Raw genomic sequence first — 14,345 nt, 5'->3', positions numbered from 1 at the left:
ATGCATTTGACAGAAAACAAATTACTGCAGTTATTAATTGTCAGTAATTATTAATGCAGTAAAATATTTTCAAAAAGTTATAAATTAAATTCGAAATACAGATAAATATAAAAGGAGTTAAAAACAACAATTCTTTATAAAAACCATAGTATCTATATAATGATGTTGTTATCAGCATGATTTAAACATTTCAACAATGTACATTTTATTGTTGACTTTTATCGTACATAAAATTTGTTAATATTTGACTAGTAAATACAAACATTTATGTAAGATAGAGAAAATTTAAGTGTAAATTTAACTAAATAAAAAGGCTAAAGTATCAATATTTTACAATTATTTTAATGTATACCACACCACCATCAACAATCACAGTATGTAATGACTATGATTATATATGTAATTTTGTTACATGAAATCAGTTGTTTAAACGTAATGAAAAAAAAATGTGTCGTATACATTAAAATAATTGTAAAATATTGATACTTTAGCCTTTTTATTTAATTAAATTTGCTACTGTTCGTGTTTCTCGTTGGATTTGATTAAAATGGAAATATATTTCGTTATATATTTACATATATAACGTTATATATTTTTACCTGTTTTTACTGCAAAGTAAATTATGAAAATTAATTAGAAACAATTACTAATAAAAACGCATTATTGTCTTTTATACAACATTAAATATAACGAGTGGGTATCCGCATATACCTTGAACATGTATTTTGTAACAAACTATTAATTTAATTTAAAAATATGTGTGTTTCCAGTATTTTACATATTAAATATAAACATAATTATATAACATATTGGAATAATGATATTAAACATATGTAAACGTAATTATAATAATTAGTAATTTAGCAGTGTATTTAGCAGTGTATTTTTTTTCGTTTCTATTGCTTCATGACAAACAATTTAGTATTTTATCATTCTCTATGGGTTGTATCACCGACATCTTGCATATTTTTTCCACAATAACGAAAACAACATTCGGTTTTGGACTATTTTCGCTTTGAAAAAAACTCTTGATAACATCAATTGATTTAACAAATACTATTTTATCTTGACCTTGCTTTTATCTAGTACAACTTTCGATGCTATCAAATCAACAGTTTCATAATGTTTCCTGTGAATTTCTATTGCCTTGCGATATAAAGTAAATTTTCTTTATGGACGCGTATTTTCTTACTAAACTAAAAAAATTCTTACAATATTATTTGTTTTAGCTTTTTAAAATTTTAGTGTTTTTCAATACTAAATCTATAAGGATAATAGGATTATTAATACTTTTTATTAAAAATGTAATTTTAAAGAATTATTTTTTATTTAAGCATACTTTAACAATGGCATCATATAACAACACATCAGTGTAGCGTAATAATAGTGCAGCAAATCACCACATGTCATTGGATTTCCAAAAATGTAAACTTTTTAACATTCTGGCACAGATTATTACCTTTTTTCGACAAATTATAATAATTAATATATAATAATGTATTCTAACGTAATAACTGCGTCTCTAATATTATTAGAGACTTTTTTAATCTCTATGCAATATTGCATTTTTATCATAAGACAAACAACAAAACTGTTATTACTTAAATACAGAATCTTTTAATGCCATTAGATGTTTTATAATATGACTTTTTAACAATGTAAAAATTTAATTTTTATTAAAATAAATCTTATTGTAATTTAATACATAATAGTATAAAATTAATGAAAAGTGAATAATATCTCTTGAATATATAAAATCTTTGAAATTTTCTTTATGAGAAATTCTATATTGATGACAATTTTATTTAATATCTGTATATATAAGTATATAAAACTATTTATGTATGACATTTTTTTGAAGAACTTTATGTTTAATTTATTAGAATTACAAATGCACTCTATTGTAAACAAATTTGTAACAAAGAATAATAACATGATACATATCAATCATGCATTTTTTAAATATTTTTAGTAGATATATACAAACGCTTCACGAGACGTCGATTAGTCGTAGCGAATATTACATGTGTTTTTTAGAATTTTATTAAATTAAATTTTATAAACTAAATTTAAATACAATGAAAAAAGTGTTGATCGTATGAACGTTAGATGTTAGTGAAATATTATGCTTTTGATTATCTAAAGAATTTATTTTATTTAGTTATGATACATAAATATTTAACTTTATTTTTTTATATTTTTTGTTATAATCATTAAAGTATGAAGATAAATTGTTTTCTGAATTTCTGAATTTTTATATCATTGCAGAACATTAATAAATTTAACGTTTTTATGCGTTATGTTACAGACTATAAATAAAATAGTAAGACATAGACTTATTAAACGTCAACATTTAACTTTTAATAAAAAAATGAAAATAAATTATAAACTGTTGCTCATAAAAGCGCATTATTTTTTTTTTATGGCATGTAAGTAAGTAATGATAATGATAATATAGAACATCTTATTAAAAAAAAATCTAATTTTAAAGATAAATGTAGATATAACTAATTCAATCTCACATTTCCATTATAAGAATATATATATATATATATATATATACATCACAAATTTAATTTAAAAGTATGTATCAGACAATAATTTAAATAGGTATTACAATTAAATTATAATCAGTTATTATTGAATTACATTATTAAATATAATATACTACAATAAAATAATAGTTATTCTTCTATTTTAGCTGGAGGACCTACTTTACCATTTCTACAGGTGCACGGCAAACAACTTGGTATTTCACCATTAATCATCGGTAGTATATTTGCCATAGTGCCTTTGCTATATCTGATAGCAAAACCAATATTTGGTTTCATCGTAGACTATTCTCAAGCATGGAAGAAAAGTTTTATAGTATTGTTCGTCATAACACACAGCTGTTATATCGGTATATTTTTTTTACCGGCATTGCCAGGTGCAATAATGTCATCAGATCATTTTGAAAATGTTTCGTATGCACTTTTACCACATTGTGATAAGGAACATGTAGGTGTTTATCTTTTTGCAATTGAGTATATTTTTTATAAAATGTTAATTGTTAGATATGTCCATAATACTATTTTGTATAAAAATTAATTTATATAAATTCATGAATTAATTTTTATATTATCTTTTGTATTTAAAAAAATTATACAATTTTTTGTAAAATATATTAAATGTTATATATTAAATTAAAATATAATATCTTAATAAATGCGTATTATATTATTACTAAAAATTTTGCTAACTAACTTTTAAAAGTATGAGTAACATTTTGGATAACAATAATATTAAATTTCTCTTTGCAAAAGTCTTTCAATTTTTTAAAAATTAATTATTTATTTTTCATTTAAGCACGCATCAGAAATCGCATTGTGTAATGGTATAAAAGATACCAATTGTAATTGGATATGCGAAAATACGAATTTTTCCACACGATTATCTTTTTATGCAACGGAAAGAAAAACAATTATGTCACTAGATACCGCATGTTTAATAAATGTGAACGATATATCATTCCGTCAAGAAAATATAACAACAAATGATAATTGCAACGTTACTTGTGACAATTTTGAAGATAATCATTGTTTGTATACATCTATCATATTTTGGAGTTTTGTCCTCTTAATATCTCTAGGCAATATTTGTATGCACTTTTACATGCTCGTAAGCGATGGGATTTGCCTTGCCATATTAGGTATGTGATTTAAATATAGGTACATATTACAGCTAAGTAAAATATGAAAATTTACATTATATATAATAAGTTTAACTAGTAACTATAGTAACTAACTTTACACAATTTTGTGCAATAATATCATGTAAAAAAATAGAATACCTTTTTTTTAACAAAACCTTTCTTTTCAGGACAAAATGAACGGTTAAAGTATGGTATGCAACGAGTATGGGGTACAATAGGTTACGGTTTAACAGCATGTATAAGTGGATACGTGATAAGTTTATGGCCACAGGAGGAGACTTATAAAACTTACACTTTTGTATCTCTTTTTGCATTTATATTGGTTTCTATCGAATTGGTCTGCTGTAGTAAATTGAAGGTGAGTGTTCTATGCATTACAAAAATAGACTTGACAGCATATAGTTTCTATACTTTGTTCTTACATGTTCTTTTCATGATTTTAAATTTTTATTTTAAATTTCATTCTAAATTTATATTTTTATTAAATTGTATGTTTTGACAATAGGCATCATTAGAACCAGGATTATCAACCACTGTGAAGGATGTATTTGCGCTATTGAAATTAAAATTTGTCGTCATATTTCTATGCTTTACTGCATTTAGTGGCATCCTTCATGGCGTCACGTTTAATTTTTTATTTTGGTACTTTATTTTTGTCTCAATGGGTGACATTACATTTTCTCTTGTTTATTATTGGAATGTAAGAAGCCAATGTAAGAAGTCATTATAATTAATTGGACTCAACGTTTATTATGTTTGATTAGGTATCTAGAAGATCTTGCTAATGCGACTGGTTATACGGACAAAATCAAATTGACAGAAGGTTTACTCGTGGCAGTTCAGAATTGCGGTGAAATATTATGCTTCTTTGTATCTGGTAACATTGATTATTTTTTTATATAATTTTACACTTTTACATATAATATTATACATATAATCACGTTTTATACAAGTAGAAATGTTTTTTTTTTTTTTTTTAATAAATTATAATACTGTGAGATTTTTCTTTATAGGTAAAATACTGAAAAAGTTTGGATATGGTTACACTTTTACATTTTCTTTTATATGCTACGCCCTCCGGCTTGGATTAATATCTTTAGCTCCGATGCCATGGTGGATACTTCTCATAGAATTTTTCATGAATGGGTTATCATTTGCAGTATGTTTAGCAACAATAGTAGCGTACGCAAATATTATAACACCACCCGGTGCAACAGTTACTGTCCAAGGAGTTGTTCAAGGCGTGTATGATGGTTTAGGCAAGATCCTTTCACATATTTACCACAAGATATATTAAAAAAAAGACTTTGCACATGCAAATAATTTGTAATTCTAATAAATATCTTTGTTATTAATCAGTTATAATGGCTATGAAATATTGCAGCATTTCTAACTTTTAGGACATTCAATTGGTAGTTTATTAGGAGGTATCTTTTACAAGAAATTTGGTGGTGCAATAACTTTAAGAATATTTTCAATATTCGCCGCGCTTTCTGCATTAACTTATCTTATTCTTCATATATCGTATTTAAAGAATAAAACTGGTAAGAAATAAAATAATATGTAGGAAATAATTTTGCTTCTATAAATATATATCTTTCGAGAATATTAAAAAAAAAAATAAGGGATCTTCTTTTTATTCTAGAAACACGAAGTAATGTTGAATGGAAGAAACCTGATGATGCATTGAAACATTGTGTTGCAGCAAATATATGATTTATATTTTCTTAATTGGAAATATGGTTTAGTTTATTAGTGAATGATATAGCAGGAGGAAAAGCATACAGTATATAATAATGATTTAATATGATGTGTTAGATGTAATGATGCTGAGCTTTTGTGATCAGGCAGATAACATATTTCATACAATTAATTCGATTAAGTCTCTCTTATGATTTCTTCTATATCACGATTTGTCTAAGATTTATTTACGATTTATTGCTCTTTACGATGTTGCAACAGCTTACATTAAACGACTTGTCGGATGCTGGCGAATTTCACGTTGGAGTTATATCAGCTTGGGAAAGGGGAAGTATGCAAATAACAACATATTATACAAACATTATTATACAAACGAAACGATCCAGTGATCTTGCAGCACTCTGATATTAAGAAACACAAGACTTACCATCTTCGAAATTTTATGTACCCATTATTCTATCTAGAAGATATAACAATCATAAACACGATTCGAGATTGCTCGAAGAATCATATATCGATAAAGAAAATATGTCTACATAATCTTTTTTTGTAAATAATAAAAAAATAGATCATATAATAGATCATATTTTATATATTAAAACAGAAAAACACAATGTAAAGAATATTACACAAAAACTTGTTTAAACAAATGTATGTAAAAGAACAGTACATCATTGAAATATTTTCACAATTCTTACAATTACGTTAGTTTAATTTCTAAATATAAAGATATTATTATGAAAATATTCCTTCTGTATGTATTGACGAGTTAAAAAAAAATGGCTCTTTTTAGACTCACAAATGCATCACATTTGTATAGATAATAAAAGACAATAATATATTATGTATTAATACTAAACATATTATGCATAAATATTAATTATATTTTAAGCCTGATGATACACGAAAACACTATGTTATAGCAGATAATTAATGTTGTTTTAATGTTTTGTCTAATAGTTTATATCACACACACATTTCAATCAACCTTTGTTTATGACACAAATTTCATTTAATGACTCGATATTATCATTATAGCATATGCAGTATTTATGCTAATAACATAAATGCTTTATATAATAATCACTGCATTGTGTAAATATTTGAAATTTGTAATAGATTTTTAGTAAAGTAAAAGTTTAAAGTGTAAATTTAACTAAATAAAAAGGCTAAAGTATCAATATTTTACAATTATTTTAATGTATACCACACCACCATCAACAGTCACAGTACGTAATGACTATGATTATATATGTAACTATGATTATATATGTAATTTTGTTACATGAAATCAGTTGTTTAAACGTAATGAAAAAAAAATGTCGGTGTCGTATACATTAAAATAATTGTAAAATATTGATACTTTACCCTTTCTATTTAATTAAATTTGCTACTGTTCGTGTTTCTCGTTGGATTTGATTAAAATGGAAATATATTTCGTTATATATTTACATATATAACGTTATATATTTTTATCTGTTTTTACTGCAAAGTAAATTATGAAAATTAATTAGAAACAATTACTAATAAAAACGCATTATTGTCTTTTATACAACATTTAATATAACGAGTGGGTATCCGCACATACCTTGAACATGTATTTTGTAACAAACTATTAATTTAATTTAAAAATATGTGTGTTTCCAGTATTTTACATATTAAATATAAACATAATTATATAACATATTGGAATAATGATATTAAACATATGTAAACGTAATTATAATAATTAGTAATTTAGCAGTGTATTTAGCAGTGTATTTTTTTTCGTTTCTATTGCTTCCTGACAAACAATTTAGTATTTTATCATTCGCTATGGGTTGTATCACCGACATCTTGCATATTTTTTCCACAATAACGAAAACAACATTCGGTTTTGGACTATTTTCGCTTTGAAAAAAACTCTTGATAACATCAATTGATTTAACAAATACTATTTTATCTTGACCTTGCTTTTATCTAGTACAACTTTCGATGCTATCAAATCAACAGTTTCATAATGTTTCCTGTGAATTTCTATTGCCTTGCGATATAAAGTAAATTTTCTTTATGGACGCGTATTTTCTTACTAAACTAAAAAAATTCTTACAATATTATTTGTTTTAGCTTTTTAAAATTTTAGTGTTTTTCAATACTAAATCTATAAGGATAATAGGATTATTAATACTTTTTATTAAAAATGTAATTTTAAAGAATTATTTTTTATTTAAGCATACTTTAACAATGGCATCATATAACAACACATCAGTGTAGCGTAATAATAGTACAGCAAATCACCACATGTCATTGGATTTCCAAAAATGTAAACTTTTTAACATTCTGGCACAGATTATTAGTTACCTTTTTTCGACAAATTATAATAATTAATATATAATAATGTATTCTAACGTAATAACTGCGTCTCTATTATTAGAGACTTTTTTAATCTCTATGCAATATTGCATTTTTATCATAAGACAAACAACAAAACTGTTATTACTTAAATACAGAATCTTTTAATGCCATTAGATGTTTTATAATATGACTTTTTAACAATGTAAAAATTTAATTTTTATTAAAATAAATCTTATTGTAATTTAATACATAATAGTATAAAATTAATGAAAAGTGAATAATATCTCTTGAATATATAAAATCTTTGAAATTTTCTTTATGAGAAATTCTATATTGATGACAATTTTATTTAATATCTGTATATATAAGTATATAAAACTATTTATGTATGACATTTTTTTGAAGAACTTTATGTTTAATTTATTAGAATTACAAATGCACTCTATTGTAAACAAATTTGTAACAAAGAATAATAACATGATACATATCAATCATGCATTTTTAAAATATTTTTAGTAGATATATACAAACGCTTCACGAGACGTCAATTAGTCGTAGCGAATACTACATGTGTTTTTTAGAGTTTTATTAAATTAAATTTTATAAACTAAATTTAAATACAATGAAAAAAGTGTTGATCTTATGAACGTTAGATGTTAGTGAAATATTATGCTTTTGATTATCTAAAGAATTTATTTTATTTAGTTGTGATATATAAATATTTAACTTTATTTTTTTATATTTTTTGTTATAATCATTAAAGTATGAAGATAAATTGTTTTCTGAATTTCTGAATTTTTATATCATTGCAGAACATTAATAAATTTAACGTTTTTATGCGTTACGTTACAGACTATAAATAAAATAGTAAGACATAGACTTATTAAACGTCAACATTTAACTTTACTTCAATATAAATCATGAAAGTTAATAATAAACTGCTGCCTATAAAACTCCATTATTTCTTTTTCTTAGCTAGTAAGTATTACTTATACTAACTATATAACATTTTATTTAAAAATGTAAAAAATTTAATATAAATAAATAAATCTTTTTTCCAATATGAAGATATCTATATTATAGATATAGATTTTAATTGAGAGATATGTATTACACAACAATGTAAATAAATATTAAAATTAAATTGGTATCAGTCATTAATAAATAATACGATTAAATGTGTAAATTTATAATTATTCTTTTTATTCTAGGTTTAGGTTGCACTTATCCATTTTTACATGTTTATGGAAAACAACTTGGCCTTTCACCATTAGTTATAGGTAGCATATCTGCTATTGTGCCTTTATTATATCTGATAACAAAACCAATATTTGGTTTCATCATGGATTATTCTCGAGCATGGAGAAAAACGATCTGTATAATATTTATTGTCATGACAAATAGCTGCTTTGTGGGGATATTCTTTTTACCGGCAATGCCAGGTCCAGTACTGACAGATCATTTTGAAAATGTTTCGTATCCATTTTTATCGCTTTGTGACATAGAACATGATGTAAGCCTTTTTACAATCGTATATCTTTGATAAAAATGTTAAATGTGTTTGTAAGATATGTGTAATGCTATTTTGTAGCAAAATCAATTTATAAATTTGTAAATCAATTTTTATATATATATTTTATATTTATAAAATTATGTTTTTGTAAAACATATGCGTAAATTAAAATACATTTTAAATAAATGCAATGTCAACTAAAAATATATATAAAATAATATATTTTCCATAATAATAATGTTAAATTATTAGTTTCATTTAGCAAAAACTGTACTCAATGTTTTTTAATCGTAATTTATTCTTTATTTAAGCATACATCAGCAATCGAATCGGATAACAGTGTGAAAGATATCACGTGTTATTGGTTATGCAAGGACACGAATTTTTCCACACGATTATTTTTTCGTAACGCAACCGAAAGGAAAACAATTATTTCATTGGATACTGCGTGTTTGATAAATGTCAACGATACATCATTCCATCATGAAAATATAACAGCAAATTATAATTGCAACGTTACCTGTGACAATTTTGAAAATAATTATTGTATATGGACATCTATCACGTTCTGGAGTTACATGCTCTTACTGTTTCTTGGCGAGACTGGTTATTTCGTTGTCATGATCATAAACGATGCAACTTGCTTTGCCATATTAAGTATGCGATTTAAGAATGTACATCTTACAGTTGAATATAACAATTTAAAATATATATAACAAAATAATTTCACAGCTTTATGTAATAAAGTTGTCTAAAAAATAAATGGATCTTTTTTTCCAATAAAATTTTCCTCTTTAGGTGAAAATAAACGGTTAAAGTATGGTGAGCAGCGATTATGGGGTACAATAGCTTTTGGTATTACAGGATGTATAGTTGGATACATGGTAAACTTGTCACAGGAGGAGGCCTATAAAACTTTTACTCCCGTGCTTTATCTTATACTCGTATTGACTGGTATCGATTTGGTTTGTTGCAAAAGCTTGAAGGTGGGTTTTGCATTGGAAAAACGAATGTAATGTAAACTAAATCGATAATGTGTAATTTCGTTCTTAAATCTTTATTATTCTAAATATACATTTTTGTTATAAATTGTGACAAAACGTGTTTGTTTTGTTTTTCAGATGTCATTTGAATCAGGATCGTCAACTATAATAAAGGATGTATTTGCGCTTTTGAAATTAAAATCTGTCGTTATATTTCTGTTTTTTGCTGTATTTACCGGCATTATTCATAGCTTCATATGTAATTTTTTGTTTTGGTAAATTTTTGTCTCAACGGACAGCATTACATTTTTTGTTTTTTCTATATAAAATATAAAAAGTCAAATATAATTAATTATGCTAAATATTTATTATATGTAATTTTTTCTTTTTTCTTTAGGTATTTAGAAGATTTTGCTGATGCGACTGGTTACATGGGTAAAATCAAATTGATAGAAGGTTTAATCGTAGGAGTTCAGAATTTCGGCGAAACGGTATCCTTCTTTCTATCCGGTAACATTATTTCTTTATTTCAATTTTATACATATATTATGTTTTATATAATCAAAAATATCTTTTTGGTTAATACTACATTGTGAGATTTTTTTCCAGGCAAAATTGTGAAGAAGATTGGATATGGTCATACTTTTACACTTTGTTTTATATGTTACGCGCTTCGGTTGGGATTAATATCTTTAGTTCCGACGCCATGGTGGATACTTCCTATAGAATTTTTCATGCATGGGCTATCATTTTCGCTCTGCTTAGCAACAATAGTATCGTACGCAAGTGTTATAACACCACCCGGTGCATCAGCTACAGTCCAAGCAATCGTTCAAAGCATGCATGACAGTTTTGGTAATGATTTTTTTCGAAAGTTTCTTTCAATTTATAGATTTTGAGATCTATGTCCAATCTCTTTGTAACCAAAAAACTTGATACACGCAAATAATTTGTAATAACAATACATTATATATCTTTGCAATCAATCAGATATGATGATTATGACATGTTATAACATTTCTTAATTTCTAGGGGTTTCAATTGGTGCTTTATTAGGAGGCATCTTTTATAAGAAATATGGTGGTACGATAACTCTAAGAATATTTTCAGTATTCGCAGCGTTTGATGCATTAACATATTTTATTCTTTATATTATTTATCTGAGAAATAAGACATGTAAGAAATATAATTTTTTAATATACAATGTACCTTTTTTAGGATATTGTAAAAGAACAAACGTCTTTCTTTTCATTGTAGATACACGAAGTAATATTAAATGGAAGAAGCCTGATGATGCAAGAAAACACTGCGCCATAGCAGATAATTAATATTTTTTTAATGTTTTGTCTAATGATATTAGTTTATATATAAAAAAGAGCATAAAATTTGATTTCTTAATCTATGAGGATATATTATGATATTTTTTCGGTACATATATAATTAATGGCTAAACGAAAACTGATATTGAAAACATTTAAACAGATCTCATTAATGATATACATATAGATAGTATAGATCTTACAACGATGTATTTGCAATTTTTTAACTTTTTGTTTAATCTTATTGTTGGTGATTAAATAATAAATTTAATCGCTTTTATTATAAACTGTTGCTCCGAATTGTGAGCGAACTCGACATGTATTACTAATCGATATATTTGCGAGCGAGATAACAAATGAGAGATCACGACGTGTCATTTGCTTATTAGATAGGATAATATTTGATAAATATTTGATATTGTATAAATAGACAAGCGTGTGAAAAGACGAGGAGTCGAGATTGAATAAGCGAACTGAGCAAATTGTAGTAATACGCAAAAATAAAGACTTTAGTTGGAGAAACGATTCGAGTCGATCTATTACAAGCCCGTACACTTATAATCTTTTTATCTGATGAAGTTGTACAAGATTACATTTTAATAAAATCCTAGTCTCTATGTCATCTATCGTCATTAAAAGTAATAATACTCCAATCGCATAAATACTAAATGTTACAATCAATTGTTTATAATAAAAGCGTTTAACAACTTGCAGAATTAATTTTTATTAAACAATAATTTTATTTATTTAAAATTATTTAGAATATTATAGTTCAATTTTTATATCTTAAAACTTGTAAAATTATTATATTATAATAAGATACACACACGTATTTCAATTAAGCTTTGTTTATGATGCAAATTTCATTTAATCTTTTCGTTACCGCGGATTTGGCCGCCGTTACCGACCATTTGTCCTTAAAATGTCATATTCCTGAGTCGATTCTAAGATGATGTTTCCTCTACCAAATTTTTAAGCTTTAGTTTTTGAATTATAAAGGAAAATAGTTCGCGAATTACGGGTACAAAAGATAGGCAGGGGCGATGCAATTCAGCGGGCGTCTGACGCGGGTGATTGCATGTGCGTGTGTGTTTGTGTGTGTGTGTGTTTGTGTGTGTGTGTGTGTTGTGTGTGTGTGTGTGTGTGTGTGTGTGTGTGTGTGTGTGTGTGTGTGTGTGTGTGTGTGTGTGTGTGTGTGTGTGTGTGTGTGTGTGTGTGTGTGTGTGTGTGTGTGTGTGATAAGATGCAAGCATGCATGTGTTGCATATATCAATACTCGCGTGTAACTATCAGCTGATTGTATTGAGTGCCTCACGTAATCGCCCGCGTTGGATAGTGAGTTGCACCGCTCCTGCCTATCTTCTGTATGCAGTCCGTAATTCGCGAACTGTTTTCTCTTATAATTCAAAAGCTAAGCTTCTAATAAAAATTTGGTATACAAAAAAAAATCATCCTAGAATCGACTCAGGAATATGACATTTTAGGGGGACAAACGATTGTTTTGAATGACCCTGTATATATAATTTTGTTATGAAATCAGATGTTTAAACGTAATGAAAAAAAGTGTCGATGTCGTATACATTAAAATATTTGTAAAGTATTAATACTTTTATCCTTTTTATTTAGTTAAATTTGCTATTGTTCGTGCTTCTCATTGGATTTGATTAAAATGGAAATACATTTCGTTTGACCGTTACATACATATATTTTTATCTGTTTTTACTTGCAAAGTAAATCATGAAAATTAATTAGAAACAATTACTAATAAAAACTCATTACTGTTTTATACAATACTTTTTATAACAAGTGGGTAACCGTATATACCTTGAATATGTTATATGTTATATTTTGTACCAAAGAATTAATTTAATTTAAAAATATTTCCGGTATTTTACATATTAAATATAAACATAATTATATAACACATTACAATAATGATATTAAACATACATATGTAAACGTAATTACAATAATTATTATTTTAGCTATTTATTTTTTCTATTTCTATTGTTTATTGTTGGTTCATGATAAACAGTTTAGTATTTTATCATTCGCTATGAGTTGTATCACCGACATCTTGCATATTCTATCCGTGATAACGAAAACAACATTCGGTTTTGGATTATTTTCGTTTCTGAAAACTTTTTATAGCATTGATTGATTTAACAAGTACTGTTTCATCTTTTATTCAGTACTGATTTCAATGCTAATCAAATCAACAATTTCATAATGTTTCCTGTGAATTTCTATTGCCTTGTGATATAAAGTAAATTTTCTTTATGGACGCGTATTTTCTTACTAAACTAAAAAAATTCTTACAATATTATTTGTTTTAGCTTTTTAAAATTTTAGTGTTTTTCAATACTAAATCTATAAGGATAATAGGATTATTAATACTTAAAAATATAATTTTAAAGAGTTTTTTTTATTTAAGCATACTTTAGCAATGGCATCATATAATAATACATCAGTGTAACGTAATAATAGTGCAGCAAATCACCACATGTCATTGGATTTCCAAGAATGTAAACTTTTTAACATTCTGGCACAGATTGTTAGTCACCTTTTTTCGACAAATTATAATAATTGATATATGATAATGTATTCTAACGTAATAATTGCGTCTCTAATATTATTAGAGACTTTTTTAATCTCTATGCAATATTGCATTTTTATCATAAGAGGAACAACAAAGTTGTTATTACTTAAATATGGAATCTTTTAATGCCATTAGATGTTTTATAATACGACTTTTTAACAATATAAAAATTTAATTTTTATTAAAGTAAATCTTATTGTAA

At 25.6% G+C, this 14,345-nt stretch overlaps 2 protein-coding genes across 2 annotated transcripts; both read left to right on the top strand.

Moving 5' to 3' along the window:
* The first annotated feature begins 2,307 nt into the window (after positions 1-2,307).
* Positions 2,308-7,536, top strand: LOC105430124 (major facilitator superfamily domain-containing protein 6-like). The gene is made up of 9 exons (XM_089078996.1): positions 2,308-2,429; positions 2,702-3,000; positions 3,349-3,691; positions 3,862-4,052; positions 4,200-4,336; positions 4,459-4,571; positions 4,708-4,953; positions 5,095-5,238; positions 5,340-7,536. The coding sequence occupies exons 1-9, from the start codon at positions 2,372-2,374 to the stop codon at positions 5,408-5,410; spliced, it is 1,602 nt and encodes a 533-aa protein (XP_088935122.1). The 5' UTR covers positions 2,308-2,371; the 3' UTR covers positions 5,411-7,536.
* Positions 7,537-8,638: 1,102 nt separating this feature from the next.
* Positions 8,639-13,069, top strand: LOC148936155 (major facilitator superfamily domain-containing protein 6-like). The gene is made up of 8 exons (XM_089079837.1): positions 8,639-8,707; positions 8,941-9,242; positions 9,554-9,899; positions 10,041-10,228; positions 10,364-10,500; positions 10,623-10,735; positions 10,835-11,080; positions 11,258-13,069. Exons 1-8 carry the CDS (start codon positions 8,650-8,652, stop codon positions 11,551-11,553), a joined length of 1,686 nt encoding a protein of 561 aa, XP_088935963.1. The 5' UTR covers positions 8,639-8,649; the 3' UTR covers positions 11,554-13,069.
* Positions 13,070-14,345: the final 1,276 nt, after the last annotated feature.

Source organism: Pogonomyrmex barbatus, unplaced genomic scaffold, assembly GCF_055798465.1.
Source record: "Pogonomyrmex barbatus isolate J1 unplaced genomic scaffold, ASM5579846v1 scaffold3, whole genome shotgun sequence".
NCBI classification, from domain to species: domain Eukaryota; kingdom Metazoa; phylum Arthropoda; class Insecta; order Hymenoptera; family Formicidae; genus Pogonomyrmex; species Pogonomyrmex barbatus.
This window is presented reverse-complemented; position numbering and strand designations above follow the sequence as displayed.